Below are 25,523 nucleotides of genomic sequence, written 5' to 3'. Positions count from 1 at the left end.
ATCTCTTATAGATGAAACTGCTCTGTTCAAAAAAATCACAGTCATTCGTACAATTTTTACGTATTCTCATAAACTGACTCCTAGGTATATTTTTGAGCCAAATATCCCTATGATGACTGCTTTTCAATATATAGGTGTTCCTGTCTACATCTTTAAAATAAGTTCTTGTACGTAATTTGCCTTCTTCTACAAAAATCTTTAAGTCCAAAAAATCTATACTAACCTCACTATTTTTATATGAGAACTTTAAGCCCTCATCATTTTCATTAAGAATCTTAAAAAAAATTTCTATTGGGGAAACTCTAGTGTCCCATATTAACAACAGATCGTCGATATAGCGATGGTAGACTTTCAATGCTGGCGGGTTCTTCAGACCCCAGATGTAATTATCCTCCCAATCCCCTAAAAACAAATTAGCATAACAGGGAGCGAACCGAGTTCCCATCGCCGTTCCTCGGATCTGAAGGAAAAAATCTTTCCCAAATTTGAAGTAGCTGTGTTGCAAAATAAAAAGTTCAAACACGAAGAACACCAAGCGCTCCGGACTCTGGGGTCTCTTAAAAACAGGTCTTTATTGATCCATTAAAAGAATGAATGCCTAATGCATTTCTTGCACTTGCGCACTTACTCATAGGCTTAAACAATTAATAAGAAGAGGGTTTAAATAGCATGCACAGACTGATTAACATAATTGACAAATTGACTCAGCTAACCAAGAGGCAGAGAATACTGCTCCGCTCCCACCCTCTAAGCTAAGAGCTAAGTGAAAAAAGCTTGAAGCAACTTTAATGAAACAACAAAAGACCTAGCCAACAACACAAGCTAAACCCCATAAAAAATCATTATAACATACAAAGTTACTCATTTGTGTGTACATATCTCAAATTGATTCATTCATGAAATTAATAAACCATCATTTGAAAAAAACAAACTATCGATACATTGATACTTCACATTAATTCATTTGAAGAATTATGATACATGATTGCAAATCAAAAAATAAATGACAAAATAAATAAATAAGTAATCAATAAATAAAGATAAATAAACAGGCTGATGAAAACAATGATGAAAGAAAATGCTAAATAATGATAGACATAAAAACTACACATAACAGCTAATGTCGAAAACTGAATTCAAGCCCATTCGGATGCCGTGTGTTCAGGATAAATATCCATTTGACTTCAGAGCGTAAAAGCCTCGCATACATATCAGTTCATCTTTCATCAGGAGTTATTTTCTCTATTGCTTGAATCTGTAAAAATGTTACATTCGATCTGCTACAATCTTGCTACAATGTGCAAAGTGCCTGGATATCGGACTGCTACTGTCAGTAGCTACAATGTGTCTTATATGTTTCTCTCACTCTGCTTTTCAAAGCACGAGTTGTGCAACCAACATACTGTGCTCCACACTTAGAGCAAGTCAAAAGGTAAACTACGTATCACGTATTACAATTGACATAAGAATACATGTCATATGATTTACCAGTCACTGTACTACTCAAACTAACCGACTGCTTAATACGGGCACAGGTCACACATCAACGGTAAGTTCCCTTCATACTTAACCAAGTGGTTTTTAAAGGTTGCGATCTCCATAATGTAGGTGACAATAAATTGCCCAGAGTGGGCGCTCTCCGAGCTACAACATTGCAACCGTCGTGTAAGACTAATGCCAGATCCGGATCATTGTACAAAACAGGAATCAGATCATTCAATATACGCTTAATCCTATAGAATTGATTGCTGAAAGCTGTTACAAAAGTAGGCAAACTGTCACCACTCCTAGTCCTATTTTTGCTGAGATTGTTTTGATTGGCTAATAAACTAAGCCTATCAGTTTGTAAAGCCTTGATGAAGGCCTGAGATAGTGATTTGATACTATACCCTCGATTCAAAAACCTATTCTGTAAAAGAATCGACTGTTCAAGGAGCACGTCTGTGCTCTGTACTGCAATTTCTCCGCAGGTGATAAAATTGTCCAAGAGGAATAAGGAATTCCCAGAGCACGCCTTCCTGAATACAGTAGTCTCAACTGAGGAACCAAAAGCAACAAGTTTTAAATCCAAAAACGAAATAGAATTCCTACTAAATTCACTAGTGAATCTTAAATTCAAACTATTATTGTTTAAATCACCCACGAAGTGCAAAAATTCAAGTTGAGAACCCCGCCAGATGAACAAAAGAACATCTACATAACATTTATAAAACAATATATTAGATAAGTGCACAGAACTACCCCCATAAATGTGGGACTCCTCCCACCAACCCATATAAAGGTTGGTACAGATCGCCTGCGAGTCTTTGAACTGGCTTCTCAGGAGATTCTGGGTACAAGGCAGAATTCCCAATCGCCTGCATTGGATTCTGCAGGATCTGTCCCGAGGTCTGAGCTCTACAAACCGGTAGTGAAAGTCACACATGCTACCTTTCCCACATTTGATGACAGACAGGAGGGCATTGATTCCTACCTGGAAACCTTTGAAATCATTTTTGAGGATTACAATGTCCCCCGGGCAGAGTGGCCAAAAATCCTGGCAGGTAAGTTAACTGGCAAGGCCAGTGACATCTACAGGGAATTGCCTTACGACCAGCGGGCTGACTACGAGGAGGTTAAAAGAGTCCTTCTTGAGAATTATGCCATTTCACCAGAGACTTGTCGCCTGGCCTTTAGAGCTTTTAGCAAGGAGCCTACAGATACCTACTGGGTCTTTGCCAGCCGGTTACGTCGCACCTTTGGCCATTGGCTGAGAACTAGTGGGGTGAAAACACTTGAGGGACTTCGCCAGCTTTGCTTAATGGAGCAGTTTCTTGAGCAATGTGCCCCTGAAGTGTGAGTGTGAGTTTGGGATCGAGCACCACTCACCCTAGATGAAGCCGCTAGACTGGCAGATAAGTTTATTGAAAGCCGTATGCAGTTACTTCAAGGACGACCAGTTTTGCCAGGCTCTTGTACCTCAGCCTACACACCAAAGGTACCTACTGGTCACTCACAAATGGCCTTTACCGCCCAATCAGCCACAGGGATGCCAGCCCAGGAGCTTCAAAACAGAGCTAAGAGGTGTTTCAGTTGTGGCTCGGGCTCTCATTTACAGGCCAAATGCCCACAACCACCTAGGGTACCAGTATCACAACAACTCCAGGCTGTGGCATTTGTTCATCCTGAATTTGTGGAAGCACCATGTCAGCCTAGACAAACTCTGCAAAACCACAGCCATGTCTGTGCCCTGAATGATGTGTTACCTACTGAACCCATTGGGGAATATATTGTCATGGGGGTGCAACCGGCTGCCCAAATAAAGCGCCCTTGTCACAGTCAAACACAGGGGTCCAATGTACAGAACTGCAATGTTTATATTGGAAATCTTGGTCAGCATGTCAACAGAGCTGTATTAGAGCAGGCATTTGGTGTTTATGGGCCTTTGCGTTGGATTTGGGTTGCTCAAAAGCCCCCAGGCTTTGCATTTGTAGAGTTTGAGAAACCCCATGATGCAGCTGCTGCAGTCCAAGGGCTCAATGGAAAGACTTTGTGTGGAAGGCAAATCAGAGTTGAATTCTCCATTAGGCAGAGGCGCAGGAAACATATAAATGTGCATGAATTGGCCCCTGCATCACGGAACTATGGATTCAACCTGAAACCCAGCAGATTTGTACATTCTTCCCAAGCGACTTTGATTCCCAGTGCGTCTGAGTCTCTCCCTACTGAGGGGAGCCCCAACAACGCACATCCACTGGGGGGGAGCCATGTGACGGGTTTATCTTAAAAAATGGTGGAATTGATTTAATTTCTCTCTGATGAGATTAGGGACTGATACCCAAAGGCTCCAACATGTCTGCCCTGGCCTGATTGGAAACAATAGGTAGATAATCCAGTTACCCTGGTACCTATACGTCTCCCCACCCCTGCATAAAAACAATAGGGGCTTGCTGGGAGGATGGGCCCACAGGGACATAAAAAGAGCCCCAAAGAGAGCTTGGAAGTCAGTCTTCAGAGAGAGAGAGAGGAAAGGATTCCTGCACTTTGGATCAACCGCTTCAGTTACTCTTCGGCCATTATTTTCTTCAGACTGTGGATTTACTTCAGTGGGACTTTGGAACTGCCTTTTTGCTATTTTACTTCTTAGAAGGATTTGTCGCTGTGTGATGTCATTGGACTTTACAAAAATAAAGTGCTGGAATGCTAAACGGTTTCTCTCCAGTGTTTGAGCATATGGTTGTTAGGTCATTTTCATGACAGTTGGCATAGGTGGGCACAAACTTTGCACCCATTGACGTCCCACACTTCTGGAGGTAGAAAACCCCATCAAAAAGAAAACATTTGTGAGAAAGTAAATAATTAATAGCATCCAAAATAAATTTTTTAGTGACTACACCATAAACACTATAATTGTCTAGGTGATAGGAAATTGCTTGTAACCCTTTGTCATGAGGAATGCATGAATACAAAGAGGTCACATCAACGGTGCCCCAAGAAAAATCATCACGCCATCTCAAATTATCCATTAGCTGCAAAACGTGTTTGGTGTCCAAAACAAAAGAAATCAACCGCTTAACTAAGGGTTGCAAATAAATATCAATATACTCTGATAACCTTTCATTGAGAGAAGATATACAAGACACTATAGGCCTTCCTAACGGCGGACCCTCAGCTTTATGGACCTTAGGCAAGTGGTGAAACAGAGGTATCCTAGGAGAAACAGGTATGAGATAATCCCTTATTCTTTCTGTAAACCGACCACATTTAAAGGTGTCATGAACAAGGGACGTCAAAGTCCTTGTAAAATCAATCGTAGGATCACCTTTTAAGGGTTTGTAAGTAGTACTATCATTGGGCTGGCGCATAGCCAGTCACACTGTCTAGTACCACAACCATACCCCCCTTATCAGCATTTTTAACTACAAGGGATCCATCTTTTCGTAACTGCTTCAACGCTACTTTCTCATTAAACTATAAATTAGAGCTAGTATCCTGACTCCTAGTCTCCGCCTTCAGCGTCAATAGTCTACTCTCAGTCTACGTCAATTCCTGAAATCTGTCAATAGAACTGCCTCTACAATGCACTGGATAAAAATCAGACCCTACCCGTAATTTGTCATGCAATGTGCATCGATCAACACCAAAGCGATATGAAGATGTTAAAGATTCATTCTACATACTATATAAATCATGAAGGCAACGTTCATCTTCAAAATAAAGTTTAGTATTGAGATTCATAAGAAAGGCCGAGCACAACGGAACTTACAATATTATCTGCCAATGGCGGCTGTGATACTTGTACTGATTGTGCATTAGTGGAAGCATTCAAAAAATATTTCTTCAAAGTCAATTTGTGAACAAATCTGTTCACATCAATCAAAATCTCCAGTACATTAAAGTCTCTCGAGGGAGAGAAAGATAAACCTTTCGCCAACAGGGACAGTTGTGTGCTTGTCAAAGTTTTACTAGACAAATTTAAAACGTAGGTCTCCGACTGCCCCTCCGATCGCGTAGGCGGTAACTTGAACGATTCCCCCAGTCGGAAAAAGGCTGCTCATCATCTCTGATGCGGTCACTACGCTCGCTCATGTCCTTAGGACGCTTGCGCTGCGACATACTCGCTGTTTCAACATCACATCCAGAAGAGGACATGCCAGCCCTAATGTTAGTTCGTCCACGGAACCGAGCAGACTGTCTTGTTGGGGAATGCATATCATTGAATGAGTCAATGGCCCGTGACTCGCGATCCCGCTGTAAAGAAACAGATGAAACAGAGGAGCAGAAGGAGGTACTCTCATTCCCTTTATAGGATTCATCATCAGTGCTCGTAAACCTGACATATTTCTGGGGTACTGACTTCTTTAATATGGTCTTATGCAAATCACGGCGATTAAAATTCACTGTGAACTTTTACCTAAAACCCCACTGTGTCATAGTATATACTCTCCCATCCATGTAATCTTGTTATCCCTATCAAGCTTTTGTCTTTCCAAGGGGGATCTTGTATTTCTAAAAGTTCCCTGATTACCAACTTTTCAAACAAGGAAACATAGGGGCCTTTTGCTTAACAAGGGTAGAATCTGGAGGCCCCCTGTACATTTGTGCCTATTTTAAGGCCTTCTAAGGGGTGGGATTCGCTTAATAGGCTGTGCATTGTAATCAGTCCACTTATATCATTACTCATTAAGTTATAAGCTTTCAAGTTATCCCCACTACCCATCAATGGTTCCTCATTCTGGGACTGTCTGGAATTTTTGATGATAAAAAATCTCTTTATAGTAAGTTTCCTGATTAATAGCCCAAAGTCGACAAAGAATTCAAACCTATCAATAGACGATCTCAGTGAAAAGTTCAACCCCTTATTCAATAGGCAAACCCTTTGTGAGAACAAAACATAAAAAATATTATATTAATAAAATAGAACAAATAGAAGTGTTACAATCCACCGTCAATGAGCCATCCAAGGAGTATGGCGAGTTGGCCATGGTGGTGAGGCACCACTGTAGGCTAAGAGAAATACTAACCTTACTTGAAAAATACTGGCCGATACTATTAGATAACCCTTTTTTAAAAAGATACTCTACCAAAGAATCTACCCGTGATCTATAAGAAAAACAAAACACTAAGAGACATCCTAGCACCAACTGTCTTAAAACAACATAGAAAAAATTGCAGTACTAAAACGGAAACTATTTTAGACTATCTCTGTATTAATGAAGATGGAATAGGGAAAGTGAACCAAGAGGTATCTGGAGGCTGGCAGGTGTGTGGAAGGTGTTCGCAATGTAATTATTGTCCAAAGAAAGTTAGGAATATGGAACTTTATAATGGCACTAAATATACTATTAGGAATCATATTTCTTGCTGGTCACAGTATGTAATATATGTGATTGAATGTAGTTGTAGTAAGATATATGTTGGATGAACTATTAGATCCTTTTGTACGAGATTGTATGAATATATGAGGAAGATCAGAATAGGATCCACTGAAATACCATTATATAAACACTTTAGGGATGTACATGCATCAGATGTGAGACATTTAAAAGCTTGGGCCATAGAACAAATAGAGGTGGACTATAGGGGAGGTGATAGATTAGCAACTGTAGATAGGAGAGAATCATTTTGGATGTTTTCTCTTAATACTTTTGAGCCAATAGGATTTAATGAGAATTGTAATATCAAGTCCCTTTTAAGCTAAATGTGTAGAGCTATTAGTTGGTGAACACAAAAAATCCTAAATTTGAGTTAAGACATTATGGTGAATGCTAAATCCCAATTTTGAGGTAGGATATTATCTGTGCCAGAGTAGACTCTGTCTCTTGCCACGCTGTGTCCTCAGTGTGAACCTGTGAGAAGAATAGTAGTTTAATCCCAACTCTGGAAAGTTGTTGATTTAGGTGGCTGTATAGTGAACTTTTTTTTTTTATTGTTTTCATATATTTTTATTTTACATGTTTTTATAATGTTTCCTTCTAATTTAATTAAATTAGGATGCAGTTAATATTTAGGAGTAAAAATTGCCGGTGTGCTCATGCTAAGTTAATGAACCCAGTGAACTTTGGAAAGGGTTAACATCTAAATGTGCACATTGTAGATAGGTATAAAAGAGAGGGGGAGCACCTATGGGAAGAATAGTCCAGGAAGAAGCGCGAAATGCGTCAACCTTTTTAGTTAGAGAGAGGACCCGTAGTAAGGATTGATTCGGCTTCAGTGGTGACGTCACTGTAAGAACGGCGCGAAGCCGAAAGTGCGGAGTCCGCGTCTCTTTCCTTCAAAACTCCTAAGTAAGTTCCCGGCCGGGACTAGGGAGGTTTATTGGTATAAAGTAAATCTTTCAGCAGGCTCCTACCTCAATTCTATTACTAGCGACAGTAATTGGCGCACTTGAGCATACTGTGCAATAAGGTCCTAACTAATATTAGCGACAGCCACTGGCACACCCGAGTATACTGGGCAGCAATATTTAATCTACAGGTCCGGACTTATATTAGCAACAGCAATTGATGCACTTGAATATATTGCGCAGTAATATCATATCTATATGTCCTGACTGTATAGACTGGTGTGCATAATTCTGGGGGGTGTGGTTGTATTAAGTATTGTGTTACTCTATTTTATATATTACCTAATAATTGCGTTAATAACTGATTCAGAACTGCATTAATAATTAATTCATTAGACTGTATTCCAAACATTACTTACTTGGCTGAATGCCATAGCTACATATGGTGGGGCTCTAATAAATGTAAAAATATTGTCTTATTTTGTATTACATCTACCGTTTAGGTTTATCCCCCCTTCCTACTTTGGAATGTATTTGAAACTTGATTATAACTAACTAAGGAACTTATTAGCCGCATTTAATCTTCCATAGAACGAATTTGGAACCTGATTGTAACCAATTAAGTAATTTAGTAGCAGCATCCTATCTATTTTATCAAAGATTTTTTGTCTGATTATTCATTGTTAATAATCAATGTTGTAAATTCCTTCTCCTATTTAACATGTAAACTAGTAAATGTACTTTATCTATATTGGATGAACTATTTGTCACTGTTTTTTAACTACTGATTTTGATTTTAAATAAATTTATTGATTTGATCACAAGTGGTGGTGTGTGAGCGCCAACTCTCAGGGGTGAATACAAGAACTTATGTTATTATCAAGAACGATTAGGTCTTGTGATAATACATGGGAAGGCTGGCAGTTAAACAGTTAACTAATGTTGCCATCTGAGGTAATGCAGGCAGAGCTAAGCATATGACCCCCCCCTTCTCCTTTTCATTGGTTTAAGCTTGTTGGCAGGTTTATGAGGTCACAGGGCAGATTTCAGGGTACATATGTCATTGGTGGTTCAGGGTCACATGAGGTCGTTTGTGGGCTATATTAGGTTCACAACATATATATACTTTCAGTCATATACTTACATTCAGTCGTTGTGAGCTGGCTTGGAGGCTGCACTGTCATCAGGATGCTGTCAAGATTTGCATCAGCGGGATCATCGGCTCTGGAGGTTCCTGATCTGCGAGCGGAGGATGTCCTGGCTTGGCTGCGATCCAAGGCGGAGAAGGAAAAACTACGTCGTGTCTTCTCGCAATGTCAGGAGGAGCTCATCTGGGATTCTGACGACAAGGTCGCCTGCCAATCGCAAGACGTCTTAAGTCCGAGGAGTCAACCAATCAGACAGCAGCCGACCCGGAAGAGAAGATTAAAAGCGGCAATCAAAGGAAGTTCGGCGACGCAGAAGAAGACGCAGGCTGCTCTGGGGACCTCCGCTGCTTCGCTTGAGGAGTCGCCGCTGGCCACCGGAGGAGGAGTCAAATGAGCCCCTGGACAACGAAGGAGGAAGCCAAGGAGGAGAGCGGTGCACTGATGCAGGTGCGCCCCCTCCTGTCAGAGCTGCTAACACTTCAGCTGCTGCTGCAGCTTCATCCCCCTTCCTCTCCTGCTCTCTTTCAGGTCCGTAACTCTGCTGCGGGACAAGGCATGGGGCAGACAGAGCGGAACATTGCTGCAGGAGCTAGGTAAACTGCTCCAAGCTATACCTGGTTTTAACTCTGCCTGCAATGACAACCCTCCTGTTGCGGCGCACATGCAATTAAGCATGGGAGTTACTGTGTATAGCTTTCCTTTCTTATTCCTTTACTTGTCCGGCTACTCCCCTTGGGCTTAATTTATCAGAGTCAGTTAGGAAAAAAATTCTAAAATGTGAATATGTTGATTTATTATCTCTTTTACCTTCAGCAAAGGAGTTCCTTAAAATTGAGAAAAAAGGTGAGAAAGAAGAGGACAGGTGTCGGCCTGTTGCTAGAACTTTCTCAAACTGGTTACAAACATTCTGTATTTATGCCAATATATTATGTAAAAAGCACCCTCGATTTGAGCCAGGCTTGTTTAAACACCTGGATATTATTCTGGAAGCTTATAGAAGCTATGGGGGAGTGGCCTGGTTTATATACGAGGATAGATCTTGTCAAAAGATGTCTGTGCACAAATCTATGGCTTGGGGTTCAAAAGATATAAATTTGTGGATGGGTATGCTTACACCTAGACCTCAACCAACTAACCCTTCCAATAAGAATGCTACAGGTAAGACTAATGCTTGTTGGACTTTTGATGAGAATTTTTGCAAATGGCAAAATAGCTGTCGTTACAAGCACGAATGTTCTTTATGCAACGGGGCACATCCTGCCTTTCGTTGCGCAAAGAGATTCCTCAACATTGCCAATAAGACAAATGCCAAAGAACCTGGAGCTAGAGCTGATAACGCCAGTGAAAATCTGTGAAATGTTGCCATACCTAAAAATGTACCCAGACAGCTGAAATAATTGAATTTGGATTCTCTTTTGGCTTCCAAATTCCTGCCGATGATTCTAAATGGTCCCCTGTTTTAGTTGATAATTTAAAATCGGCTAATTTACATCCTGAAATAGTTTCAAATAAATTAAAGAAAGAGCTGTCAAATAATAGAATTGCAGGTCCTTTTTCAGGCATACCTATAAAGAATATGCGAATTTCACCCCTAGGGGTAGTGCCCAAGAAAGAATTAGGCGCATATCGCTTAATTCATCATTTATCATATCCCAAAGGCCTTTCTGTGAATGATGGCCTTTCTCCTGAGTTATGCTCAGTAGAGTATTCTTCTTTTGATAAAGCAATTGACTATATAATTGACTTTTCTATATTTTTCACAAATATCTGGAGTTCCCATTGCGAGAGAAAAAACTGTCGCCCCAACAACTTCTTTGCAATTTTTAGGCATTGAAATTGACACAATTTTAATGGAATTTAGGTTACATGAAACTAAAATCTCAAAACTTAAAAGCTTAATTGCGAGTGCTTTGGTGGCCAAAAAACTAAAATTGAAGCATATACAGTCATTAATAGGACACCTTAATTTTGCCACTAGAGTAATTCCGATGGGCTCATATATTTAACCATGGGTGTAAGAAATCCTAATTGGCATATTTGTGTTCCAAACTCTATAAAAGAGGATTTGCTAGGATGGCAACAGTTTTTGTCAATATACAATGGGAGAACTTGTTTGCAGGAGGATTTTATCGAGAATTCAGCCGTTCAGTTGTTTACAGATGCTGCTGGATCATCCAGTTTCGGGGCATATTTGTCTGGCCGTTGGTGCTGCACAGCCTGGCCTGCTGAATGGAGGGAACAGAAATTGACAGGGAACTTTAGTTTTGTTAGAAATTTTTCCAGTGTTAGTAGCTTTGGAAATTTGGAGCCCCTTATTAGCCAATAAACCATTAAATTTATCAGATATTGGTCATGATATTTTCAACATAGGCATTCAATATGCCATAGAAAAAGCCATGGCCATGGTTAAGTGGAAGTGTGCCAACACCACTTTGTATGTTTAAAGTGTTATTGGCGTGGAGGGAGTTGTATGTTTTAAGTTGGTTTTCGGGTCGAGGCTACATCCCGGCTTGGAAGGTAAGACGGGGCTAAGTACTCTTCTCCTTTAAATGATTAGGTGGCCTAGGACATTTGGTTCTCCCTGGGCTAGCTAGGAGGTTTAAAACAACATTGTTCTCTGTATAAAACAATATGGCTTTATGAGAAGTTTATGCTCTTTGTTTAAGGCAAAATCGTAATAAACAGCTGCGGCCATTTTATCCACCCAATCAACGTTGTCTTTGTCTTTATTTAGTTTGGTTTTATTGGAGTTTATACTGCATACCATTCCCATGGAATGTTTTTTACACCTGCCACAATGGCTAGAGCTTCCTTATCAATCTGAGCATAATTCATGTCTGTGGTACTTGTGGTCTATAAATAAAATGCAATGGGAGCCTCACAGCTACCACTTACAGTATGAATTAACCCATATTCCATGGGAAGAAGCATCACATGTAAGCATTACAGATTCATGCAGATCTTTATGTGCTAGCACACTGTCTGATTATTAAAGTCTCTTGGCATCATTAAATGCTTGCTTTCGTTATTTGCATCAAATTTGTATTCCAGGAACTCAACACTTGGTAACCCAAAAAAACATTTTTTTTTTTTTCATTTAACCCAGCATTTTGCAAATCTCTGTAAAACTGCTCTTACCCTTGCAGTTAATGATTCCATAAAGTCTGCTAGAATGAGGACATCATGAAAATATGGCACCACCCCTGGCAGGCTGGAAAGGAGGTCATCCATCAATTTTTGTAACACCTCTGGTGCAAAGCAAACTGCAAATTGCAATTTAGTAGCTTTAAAGGACATGTAAAGCCTACATTTGCCTACAATGTATATCAGTTGGGCATGCCTCCCCCTCCCAAATGTCATTATTTGTAGTGCATAGATCCCCTCCGTTTGCTAGCGCCATCACATTTTCCTAAAGCAAATAGCAGCTTTCACCCAGTGGCCATTTTTCCTCTGATACATAATCAGATACATTTAAATGTGCAAACAGCATACACACACAGACCCTTATTCAGCATACATTTCATTAAGAATACAGGCTCAAAGAGGCAGAACTGTCTCTGATAAAAGTTCTGCTTTGTTTGAGTTGAGCTCAGCGGAGGAGGTTGGGAGAAAAAAATTGAAGCAGACAGCTAGAGCTGAGTTTCTATGGGGACCAGCAATGCCATCTCTTCACTGGCTGCTAGACTGGGGGGTGTGTTTAGTAGTCTGAGCTTAGAACGACTGAGCATGACCACAAGCCAACAGCCAAAGCAAATTTCTGAGGGAGGAAGCCGAGTGGGTTACAGGAGGAGAAGAAAATCTAAGTGATTAAGGGGATGCTGCAGCATTTACTATTAACCTCTGGACAACCAGTGTGGCAGGTATTGAAAGATTTCAAAGAGGCTGTTCACTGATTACATTTTTGTGTGTCGGGTTTACATGTTCTTTAAATGCTCCTTTGTGTGTGATAATTTTTTGTGCACCAGTAGCTGCATCATCCACTGGCAATTGCTGGTATGCTTGCGCTTAATCAAGTTTGGCAAATAACTTTCCATTAGCCAAGGTGCTGAGTATTTAATTGACAGCAGAAATTTGATATGAATGTTCCTGTAATGCCTTGTTGACTGTGCATTTATATTCACAAATATTAGAACATTTTTGAGATCCAGCTGGAATGATATTAAGAAGCCCAAAAATTTGCCAAGGACTTCTTTAAACACAGGTATAGGTGGGCAATTAGTGGGCCATACTGCATAGAAAGTTTCCTCTGAATTTAAGTAATAGCCTGTAATAACCCCCATTCCACACTTAGATCCTTGTAGTATTACATCATTGTCATAGGCGGAGGGTGACTTTTTTGTTTGGGGAGGCTAAAGATTGGCCATACAGAGACTGACCTACAGCTAATGTGAGACTTAGTGGATTCGCTGCTGGTGTAAAAAATGAACCTCCCAACTACCTCTTGCGGTTCCCACTGACTGGATGGGAGAGCTTTTTTACCCTAAAATGCTTAGGATGTAAAAATATTCATACAGGCACTTCTGTGAGGGGTTCTCCATCCATTTGTATTTGGGATCAGTTAGCTGAAAGGGGTAGTTCACCTTTATATTAATTTTTAATATAATGTAGGCATTGATATTCTGAGACAAATTGCAATTGGTCCTCTTTTATTTTTAATAGTTTTACAGTTATTTAGCTTTTTGTTCAGCACCTCTCCATTTTGCATTTCAGCAGCTATCTCGTTGCTAGGGTTTAATTTATCCTAGCAACCAGGTAGTGGTTTAAACAAGAGATGGGAATATGTATAGTTAAGGGGTCTGCATGGAAAAATAAGTAATAAAAAATAACAATAATAATACATTTGTAGTCTCGCAGAGCAATACTTTTTGGCTGCCGGGGTTAGTGACCCCCCATTTGAAAGCTGGAAAGAGGCAGAAGAGAGAGGCAAATTATTCAAGAACTATAAAAAAATTAATTAGGAAGACCAATTTCAAAGTTGCTAGAAATAGGCCATGCTATAACATATTAAACGTTAACTTAAAAGTGAACCTCCCCTTTAGATGTGTTTTAGTTAGTTTTATAGAGAGAGAGGCAGTGGGTACTGATATCCCAGGCACATTATATACAGTGAGATGCAGTCTGTATTTACAAAACCAGCACATTATATGCAGTGAGAAGCAGTGGGTACTGATGGCAGATATTCAGGCCCTGGCACTATAACACTGGCACTGATACACAACTTTGGCTCCACAGTAACTTACTAGAAATGAACAAAACAATGGCAAAAGTAAAAAACAAAATAGTAAGTGCAAAAAACAACAAATATATAAAAGCACAATGAGCTTTTTAAGGGGGAAAGAGTTAACTTACCATCCATCTGTCAGGGTAGGGGATAGGGATATTATAAATGTCAGGTCAGGCAAAAAACAATTTAATTTCAACTAGTGATCCAGCCTTTAGAACTGTATAGTGCCTGTGTGTAGTGCCTGTGGGAGTGGGATGAAATCTGCAGCAAAATTTGAGAGTTGGTTCTCAGGTAAAGTTTACAGTCTGCAGATTCTTCTTTTCAGTCTTCATTTCTGCACTGCCTTCAGTTTGCAAAATCTCCCGATCCCTGTGTTCATCTGTGCTTTGATTTGGTAAATTTTACTGTCTGTCAAGAAAGCTGTGCTCTGATTGGAGAATCCACAAGAAGAAAGATCCAGTCGGAGCACAGCAGAATCGGCTTGCAGGAACAGAAGATTTGCAGGACAGTGCAGAAAGGAGTGAGGTTTTTTTTTGTTTTTTTAAGGTGCCAAGCAGGTTTGGGGAGGCTTATCCTCCCTTGGCCTTATTGAAAATCCGCCTATGATCATTGTATTTCTTTTTGTGCATTGGCTGATTTTCTCTATCTATAATTTCAGAAACATAAATATGTTTTTGCTTCCTTTTCAGCAGTGTCATTTTGGATTTTTACTATATGGGTTGCATCCCCAGATGGAGTTGCTCTGGCTTGCTTGGGTCTCTGTGGCTTATCACATACCTACCAAGATTTAAAAATTGCAAAGCCCGGCAACATTTTTCCGACTACCCCATTTTGTGACCACACCCTCTGAATACTGCTCCCATTTTACAAAATTTGGCAGGTTATGTAAAGTTTAAACACATTTCTGGGGGTTTTGGGGGTCTTTTTATATGTGTTATTACAGTTTTGCTAATAAAAGTGAAATTGCCCTTTAAGATGCAAGTCTCAGTTCCCCCAAGAGACCTAGTAATCTTATTAGTTACAATTGTATCTACGGCTTTTGTCTCTCTGCCAAAAACCTACTTATCTAATTAAGTTCAAGAAATCTAGTATTTTTTTAGCGTTTAGTGCAGGAGAGCAAAGGGAAATGAGGGACTTTTTAATAAGAATCCTGGACTGTGGGCTGTAAAAATATGGACTGTCCCATGAAAATCAGGACAGTTGGGAGATGTAATATCAACTTGGTGGCAGACTCTTTGTATGTGGCCACAATGCTTGCATTTGTGACACACAGCATTTTGTAAATGACAGTTTTCACACAAGTGACTGTCCCGACAACTGTGGCACCTTACTTTTGCTGGATCTGATACCTGTGCTAATGCAGGCTGTAGTTTAACTTCAGGCTTGTTATACACTTGATGCAGCTGTAGTTCAATAACTGAACTGGATGTATTTCAGTTCAGTTATTGTATTTTCTAGGAATGTATAGATGCAGCCTCTGGTCCTCTTGGTCCTCTCCTAAGGTTGGTTTTAATTTTTTCAATGACTTTTCCACTTAAGTCTCAAATGCTTTTTTCTGTGCACAGACCAAAATGCTGTCCTATAGGAGATTGCATGCCACCTTTCTCAGTGGAATTCATGTGTATTAATAGTATGTGTCAAATCATCACCGGTTAAGAGACATCTAAAAAACAAATATGTGATCTATTGTACGACAAAGTAAAGTCAAACGTTAAGATCATTGTCATAAGTGTATTTCAAAAACTGCTGCAATATATCCTCAGGACCATTCCAAAACAATATCAGGTCATCTTTATAGCCACCATACCAGTGAATGTGTTGACAGAAAGAATTCTTGACATGGGCTTTGACTGGTGCTTTGTTGCATAGTTATAGCCAGGTCTTCAGGGTTCCATACTTTACCTTCAGAACCATGAAGCCATTTTTTAAATAATTTTCTTTTTTTATTTTCTCCCATTATTTTACAAAACAGCCTACAAAAAAGCAAGTTCAATGCAATGAAATCAACCAAAAGTGACTATTCTGGCAGGGAAAGGGTTAATTGATCAGGTGCTTTGGAGTTTCACTCTGCTGCTGAGAAAATATTTTATATTTCCAAATCCTCTCCCATGGAGCCAAACTGGAAAGGCTTATTTTTTTTGCTTTCTGCTGGATCAGTGAGCAATTAGCAGTTAGATGGACATACCTTTTTTTCAGCCTAAATTGCTATGTAGGTTACCATTGTGTGTTAAATAAAATGCAGTACATGTGTTAATTTTGCAGAACCTGAAATGGCAGACGTGATAGATCATATGAATTTTACAACATAATTTTGGAGCCCATAAATCCCACATACCTTGATAAACTTATGCATAATGGTCATCAAACTGTTCAGTAGACCCATGGCATTTATATTTAGGATATATTTATATCTTGGTACTTAATGAGAATTGGGAGACTGCAAAGTGGGAGTTTTGAGATGATTTTCAAAAATGTCATCATAGATTTTAGAAAGCTTTGCAGTTTGGTAGTTTGTGTCTTTAAAAGACCAACCCAAACGCCCTACCAGTGTCTCTGTAAGAATCTTCTGAAAACCAAAAATAGGATGGAAACTTACCAACATGGAGTAAGTATGATGCCATCTTCCAATTTCCCTTGATGAACTCCATGTCATTACTCAATGGGACATAGCAAGCTAATTTTTCCCCAGTGCCGGATAGGATGCTAAGGGGCATATTTATCACAGACAGAAAGGTAAAGCATATGCTCATAAATGTTACAAGTATCTCACCCGCAGTATAGATGGACCCGGGTGCTCAAAATCACAACGTTTTATTAAAGCTTAACACATAATACAGCTAAGCCTAACGCGTTTCATACCTTAAGGTACTTAATCATAGGCTGAATGACATACACACAGTATTTAAGACATAAGGAGCCAATAGTTTTGCCAAAGTAATTAGCTGATGTAAATGTAATTAACCAACCAGAAGCTTAGGTGGTTAATTAGGTGACAGGCACATAAAAAAAAAGGCCAAAAAGGAGATGCATATGTGTTCAAGCAGAAAAAGTCTTTACTATATATACAGATATATATATTAATGGGTAAATAGAAGGATGATCAAAGTTTATACAATTTATACATAATGTCATATATATGGAAATACTATGTTTGCCTTCTTATTTACTCAAAGATTTACTAGTGTATAAAATTCAGATAGACAGATTCAAAAAAGTAAAAATAAATACAATGGCGTTTATGTTTCAGAGTCACAAATAATTTACACAATTTAGGTCTATAGTAGATAAATAGATAAAATACATTTATGAGTAGAAATCTATAGTAGATAGGTAAAACACACCTGTAAGTGAAGTAACTATAGGTATAATCATATTTTACAAAATACATCAGACATAACATGATACGTCTTAATCAAAATTGAGGCCATTTGGTTGTCTAGTGTTAAGATAGAAAATCCATTTAGTTTCTCTCTTTATGAGAGCATTGACTATATTGCCTCCTCTTGGGCTAGGGATAACCTTGTCAATGCCTATAACAGGTTATTTAAAGATCTATTTGAGCAGTCTTGAAAATGGTTAGCTATAGATGTATTAGACTTAATGTCAGTAATGTTTAAGACTCGGATCCTTTCTTTTAACTTTCTATTAGTCTGGCCAACATACTGTTTCCCACATTTTGTACAAGTAAGAAGGTATATAACAGATTTCGTATTGCAATTTATAAAATGCCTAATTGAATACATTTTTTTAGTAGATGTTGACAAAAAAGTGTCCGTTTTTACCATAAAGTTGCAAGTAATACATCTTTTTGATCCACATTTAAAGCTTCCTTTTGTGTTTAGCCAAGTTTTTCCAAATTGGTTCAATTGAACCATACTAGGGGATAATTTATTCCCTATTGTTTCAGTTCTCCTTGATATAAATTTTAGACCATTATTAAGTATAGATCTAAGTATAGGATCTGTTTTCAGGATAACTAGATTATGGTCTATGATATTTGTTATTGCTTTGAACTGTGGACTGTAAGTGAGTATACAGGATAGGGAAAGAGGTGTTTCTTTAAGTTTAGTTGAGGTTATTTCTGTGGTTATTGTTCTGTCCTCACCATGTGTTACCCTGAGGTAGTATGTAGCTTGACATACAGCTAAACCTTCCCACACTCCAATAAAGAGACAAAGGGTAAATCTGTAGAACTTTACTGGGTGATTGTGAAAATAAGTGTGGTAAAACTGTAATACAAATGAAATAAAGTACAATGAGTATATGGGAAATACACTAACACAAAAACAACTGCAACATACAAAACATTTCTGGATCTGATTATATGCCACAGTGTCTCTGAGGAGCTAGCAGCTTTTTAATAGTGGCTCAGTCCAGTTTTATGACCATAATGCTTACCAGCGATGCTACCATGGGGAGAAGCTGGATAGTGTGTGCTTCTTGTGCAGCATGATCTACAAAATGGAGTCTGAGCTCCCACAAAGCATTGCAAACATCACATGGCAGGAAGCATGGTGGTTCCATAGGTTATAGGTCACACAGGAAATGAATAGCTGCATTTGCAGCAAACAGCCAGCAGAGGGAGTTAACTGCTAATGAGCAACAATAAACAGCAAATGATGGAAGCTGTGCTGGAGACATGACAGTTATAGAGACATCGTCAGATGATGTAACCATATTATACTGTTTTTTATATCTATTGAAAAGTGTAATTACCCTCGGTGCGGCGGGGACGCCCGCCGCACCATCGGCAGGGACGCCTGCCACGCCGCTCCTCTAGCCGGCTCCTTCCTAATGCGCGCGCGCCGCGCACGTCGGCTATTTAAAGGTGCAGGCACGCTGGCGCGTGACGTCAGCGCGCAATGGCGCCAAATTTGAAAAATTAAAGGGGTATTTAAAGGGGTTTTCTGGAATGCTTCTTTGCCCGTGATAGGTTTATTTCTGGTGCCTATATCTGTGCTTTAAGCTTCTACTTATTCCTGATTCCTGTTTTGACCCTGCCTGGCTTTGACTATTCTGAATATCTGTATCCTGACCCGTGCCTGTTTTTGACTACTGATTCTGCTTAATCCTTCTGACTGATTACCCGGTGTGACCCTTGCCTGCCTGACGTTCCTCGCTATCTGCCTGCCTCGACCCGGTCTGTCTGACTTCGTATCTGCTAACTCCAGTCTGTACCGTGACCGTTGGCCTTAAGACTTTTTATACTGTCGTGCCCCATTGCTGGCCAGAACTCCTGCCCTGCACCTCTCGTTTAAGTCCAGGTGGCATCTGAGTAGCTGAGGGCTCCTCCCGAAGCCAAAGGCGGTCACACTACTGGCGAAGCACGAGCCTAGACCAGGGTGCTTAGCATTTGTTCTGGCATTGGGTGCCGACCGTGACAAAAAGATTATCTCTATCAGTAGATGCTGCTCGTGTAAAAGCAGTATTTAAAAAAAAAATTTCGGATATTTTAAATACTGCTTTTACACGAGCAGCATCTACTGATCACTTACAGTCCACAGTTCAAAGCAATAACAAATATCATAGACCATAATCTAGTTATCCTGAAAACAGATCCTATACTTAGATCTATACTTAATAATGGTCTAAAATTTATATCAAGGAGAACTGAAACAATAGGGAATAAATTATCCCCTAGTATGGTTCAATCGAACCAATTTGGAAAAACTTGGCTAAACACAAAAGGAAGCTTTAAATGTGGATCAAAAAGATGTATTACTTGCAACTTTATGGTAAAAACGGACACTTTTTTGTCAACATCTACTAAAAAAATGTATTCAATTAGGCATTTTATAAATTGCAATACGAAATCTGTTATATACCTTCTTACTTGTACAAAATGTGGGAAACAGTATGTTGGCTAGACTAATAGAAAGTTAAAAGAAAGGATCCAAGAACATGTCTTAAACGTTACTGACATTAGGGGGCACATTTACTTACTCACGAACGGGCCGAATGCGTTTGATTGCGTTTTTTTCGTAATGATCGGTATTTGGCGATTTTTCGGAAAATTGTTGCGACTTTTTCGTTGCCAATCCGAATGTTGCGCAAAATCTGGCGATTTTTTCGTAGCGTTACTACTTGCGCGAAAAGTCACAACTTTTTCGTAGCCTTCGCGCCGAGTACGAAAGATTCGGATTCATTCAAGCTTCAGTATGGTGACTTTTCTTGGGCCAGGTTGGAGATACGAGCGCATCGTAATGGCTACAAAAAACTCGCGTTTTTTCGCGCAAATCGTATTGGTAACGAAAAAGTCGCGCCAATTTCTGAATAGTCGTAAAGGCGCCGAAAAAAATCGCAAAAAATACGAAAAAGTTTCAAAATGTTCGTTTTCCAATCGGAATTTTTCCAATTCGGATTCGTGGGTTAGTAAATGTGCCCCTAAGTCTAATACATCTATAGCTAACCATTTTCAAGACTGCTCAAATATCTTTAAATAACCTATCTGTTATAGGCATTGACGAGGTTATCCCTAGCCCAAGAGGAGGCAATATAGTCAACGCTCTCATAAAGAGAGAAACTAAATGGATTTTCTATCTTAACACTAGACAACCAAATGGCCTCAATTTTGATTATGACGTATCATGTTATGTCTGATGTATTTTGTAAAATATGATTATACCTATAGTTACTTCACTTACAGGTGCGTTTTACCTATCTACTATAGATTTCTACTCACTCATAAATGCATTTTATCTATTTATCTACTATAGACCTAAATTGTGTAAATTATTTGTGACTCTGAAACATAAACGCCATTGTATTTATTTTTACTTTTTTGAATCTGTCTATCTGAATTTTATACACTAGTAAATCTTTGAGTAAATAAGAAGGCAAACATAGTATTTCCATATGGTTGCCCTTTTATTGGCTCCACTGGGATTACCTGACTGCAGCTGGGAAGGGTGGTAGCTACAACATGGAGCTGGCCACTGCTCCATATGGGGGTTTTAACCTTGAAAGCAAGAAAGTTGCAGGTAAAACTTAGTCCCTTTGCTAAATGTATATTGAAGCAGTAGAATTCTTAATGAATCGCATAAGTCAGTGTAGGACTGGCCAGAAGGGATGACTTTGAAGCATATTGCAATATATGGACAAACAATCCCTGTTTTGCTTAAAGGGAAGGGCATTTCTTAGTAGCTTAATGCACAGAATGTTTTAATGTCCTATATATATTGATAATGGGTGAGTGCAGAGAAAATTAGCTACACATCGCCAGGCTTCGATGTATAAAAAACTATATAAAATCGGCGTAATTTTTCTTCCGCCGGAACTTATGTTGAATAATGGCGTAAAATCTGGCATTCAGATGGTGATCTTCTCCGTTTATATTACACAGCTTTTTACGCCGTTTTTTCAGAGAATTCGTTTTGTACAGCTTAATAAATATGCCCCCTAAGTGTAAGCAGATGCATCAGGAGCACTTGAAGCTGTTTGTGTTTGAGCCTGTGTTGGAGAAAGAGCCAGTGCTGCAAGAGAAAGCCCTGGTACCAGTCACCCTTCCAACGGCTACTATACCATTAGTGATTTGGTCGGCTGGAAATTGCAGGAAATTGAAGCAGAGGGGCCAAAAATAATAAGAAAGTCACAGAATCAAAGCCAGTGTCACGAAAATACAATCAACATCCCATCAAATACCCGTTAACGCCAGAAGTGTATCTTTTGTATCACGTAAATAAGATGGTAACAACTAAAGGCACAAAAAAAGAATCAATATATTTTTAGACAGACCTGCCGTGAGGGAACCTACACCAGAAAAATGGGGTGTCCAGGTGGATTAATTGGGTCCTTATGGACCTTTGGGAGTTGGTAAAAAATCTACCTTTCCAGCAGCTTTTTCATGTAGAACAATGCAGGTGAAACTGTTAAAAAATTGTCTGGCAGTAAACATAACTGAAGTGTGAATTTCTTTTAGCATTGAAAGGCTTAACGCTAGCATCCAATGCTGTATATGTGAAAATTAGAATTAAAATATAAAATGTCATGCTTGTAAATGTAATTGCTTAGCCAAGAAACTAAGCTGCATTCTGTATTTTTTTTCCTGTTTTAGAGTCGAATTCGACGGATGTGGAATGACACTGTTCGAAAGCAATCTGAGTCTTCCTTTATTACTGGAGAAATAAATAGTTCAGCATCTCTGAACAGAGGTAATTTTACAATCCTAAAAACAAACAAACTAATTTTAACTTTGATGGTGGTTTTTATGCAATGAAAATCATTTTTATTTAGCAGAAACATAAACATATGTATTGATGAACAAAAATACAATGTGCACAACATCAGTCCACAGGAAGACATACCATTTTTTGGAAAGTTTGAATTCAGATAATGCTTACAGCTAAAGGGGAGAAGACTGATACATTTGAGTATCTTTATTCAGACTCAGTGCCATTTCTAGAGTTGCTGCTGCTGCCAGCGCTGGACTTCTACTGTGGACGCCCCCCTATCTCTCCCCCCACCACGTGAATGCGCAAACAACCCCCACGCGCGCACACGCAAAAAAAAATGCAACATTTTTAAATTTGCCTGCAGCGGGGCAGCATGCTGCTCCTATGTTTGTGCCACCCTAGGCCCAGGCCTTTGTGGCCTCGCCACAAATCCAGGCCTTGGCTGTTGCATCCTCCATTCCTCTACACTTACCTCAAATGCAATTGTGTTCACTGCACTTGAATTAAAAATGTATTAAGTTACTATGGATGGCATTGTATGGCATTTTCTTATGCAATATTAACTTTTAGTTTGTACAAAATTTTGTGTATGCAGTTGTCCCCTACAGCCCTTCTGACTTTTTTGTTTTGTTCTTAAGCTAGCATTGGTCACTACTACCTTGGCACCGAGGGCAGAGCCACCTCTTTGGCTGTAAGAACAGTACTTTGTTTTTCTGTGCTGGTAACACATTAGGGCCGATTCACTAAAGTGCGGTAAAAATTTTTTTAGCGCGTCTAATTTTTCACAACTTAATGCACGATTCACTTAAAGCATACCTGCATTAATTTACGCACGATGCTGCATGCGTTATTTTAGTCTATTAGACTATTTTCGTGCGCTAATTAACGCACGCGCGGTACTTTTCGCATGCGCGCTAATTAACGCACTCGCGGCGGGGTACTTTTCACATGCACACTAATTAACGCATGTGAGCTACACATAAAACTAGCGCCATTTTGCGCATTTGCATTGGGAGAGCACAGAACTGCTAGTGTGAGACAGAGAGTGAGAGAGAGGTGTTGTATAAAAAAATCATGGAGAGCACTGTGGCTGGTAAAAAGGTGGCCAAGAAGAGGGAGCACCTTCCAACTGCTGTGTCACCCAGCTCCGGCAGTGATACAGAGAGGCCTCTTTACCTTAGTAGCCCTGATGTGTCTGAGGCTGAGGGCAGGGAATACCATCCGGAGGAAGCCAGCGGAGAGAGCGAGGAGCTTTCCCCCACCTCATCTGGCAAAAGGAAGAGGCAGCAGCAGAGCAGGCTCCGGAATCTCAAATTTAGTGAGTTTGAGAATGAGGCGCTGGTAGAGGGGCTCATGCCGGTGTACCACAAGGTCATCCGCAAATATGCCACCAAGATGCCCACTGCAGTTAAATCGAAGGCCTGGAGGGACATTGCGGAGCGCGTTAATAGCGTGGGTGTGTGTCTCCGCAGTGTCCAACACTGCAAAAAGCAGTACCAGGATATAAAGCGGGTCCTGAAAAAAAAAGCTGGCAGAGGACTCCAGATACAGGTAAATATCTTACATTCATCTTTCTATTTAACACTTGCTCATCTGCTTTTCTACTCAACTGCCTTTTCCTTTTGGCTTACTGACTTTCCTTCCTTTTTGCCTTCTTTCCTACTTAGTTTATTTGTATGCAATGTATGTATGGCATGCCTATTATTATGTGTGCAACTTATGTCCTCAAAGCTGTGGAGTACTTAGGGGTCTGTTTACTAAAGTGGCTTAAATTTAGTGGCACAACTTATACACAGAATAAATGCCAGATATGTTATGGGCAGTTTAGTAAACGGGGACAAATATAATACTGCAATTATTCTGGCGCCAAAACATTTGATTGGCAGTTATCACACTCGCCAGAAAATACGCTACGTACTAATTAACGCAAGCTTTACTATTCAGCGAAATGGCCTAAAGACAAAATTGTCGCCAGAATATTTGCAAAAATTTAACCCATATAGAATATTGATGCTGTTACTGATAAATGTAAGAGTGGAGGAGAAACTACATGAAAGTATAGAATACCATGAATGAAGGCAAAATAATTACACATTACCCTGTTTAAAAGTACAAAAATAAAACAACTTTTATTCGAACAATAAAATCTTTTAAAAATTTTAAATTTTACAAAAACTGCTTAGGCCTTGCTGGCTTTAAGTTCCTCGAGGCTCTGCTCCACTCTGGCCAACTGGGCCTTCATGGAGGCAAGGTCCTCCTGCAAGGACCGAAGTGTGGGGTCAGTCCACCCAGGTGTCGTTTGGGTCCCCACATCTTCGGTCTGACGTAATGTTCCCTCGTCTGGATCGGCAGGAGGACTCGCCTCTTTCCAGTCTTCGGCCTGTGGAGCGTCTGGGGCCTCGGGAGCATCAGGGGCCTGGGGATCGTTTTGGGCCTCTGGAGGGTCTTGAGGTGCTATATCCAGTTGAAGTTCTGTGAGATAATATTGCAAGATGTTCTTTAAATATATTATACATACATATATATATATATATATATATATAAACATAAATATATACAAAGTCAGAGGAGATCAGGCACTCACGTAACAGCAGAGTAAGGATGCCTGGGTGCAGAATTATAATAGAGATACTGCAAAAAGATACCCCGCACTCACAGGACTTATAAGAAAATAAAAAATGTATTATTGGTCAAACAACTAACATTTCGGCTGGCGCAGCAGCCTTTCTCAAAGTCCATTGCCCTTTGAGAAAGGCTGCTGCGCCAGCCGAAACGTTAGTTGTTTGACCAATAATAAATTTTTTATTTTCTTATAAGTCCTGTGAGTGCGGAGTATCTTTTTGCTATATATATATATATATATATATATATATATATATATATATATATATGTATATGTATATATATATATTCATACACAGAGGGCCACCATCACAAATCACGGGGCCCCTCACAACAACATTTTTTGGGCCCCCTCCTCCCATGCCCCCAATGGCCCCTCCCCTCACATCAATACAAAGGACACACAGACATTGTTAGCCAGGGCCCCCTAAAACATTTGTGGTCCTTCCCCAAATTACTCTAAAAAATACTATAGGCCGCTCCCTGGTGCTTCCCCCTCTGCTTCCTCCCGCTCCCCCCCCTGCATACTCCTGCTTCCCACAGGCCCCCCCTCCCCGCTTCCTCCGGCTACCCTGTGTCTCATATATATATAT

General features: G+C 39.8%; 1 protein-coding gene across 5 annotated transcripts in view; it reads left to right on the top strand.

Annotated features, from left to right (window-relative positions):
* The window catches only part of adgrl3 (adhesion G protein-coupled receptor L3), a 1,193,186-nt gene that overhangs the window by 957,460 nt on the left and 210,203 nt on the right, over nucleotides 1-25,523 (top strand). For all 5 annotated transcript variants that reach the window (XM_031903606.1, XM_031903589.1, XM_031903595.1 and 2 more), the window contains one exon: nucleotides 22,191-22,287. In XM_031903606.1, the coding sequence (XP_031759466.1) occupies nucleotides 22,191-22,287 (97 nt within the window). The remainder of the gene's footprint in view (nucleotides 1-22,190; nucleotides 22,288-25,523) is intronic.

This window comes from Xenopus tropicalis, chromosome 1 (genome assembly GCF_000004195.4).
Source record: "Xenopus tropicalis strain Nigerian chromosome 1, UCB_Xtro_10.0, whole genome shotgun sequence".
Taxonomy (NCBI): Eukaryota; Metazoa; Chordata; class Amphibia; order Anura; family Pipidae; genus Xenopus; species Xenopus tropicalis.
Note: the sequence above shows the minus strand (reverse complement) of the source record. Positions and strands in the feature narration are given on the sequence as shown.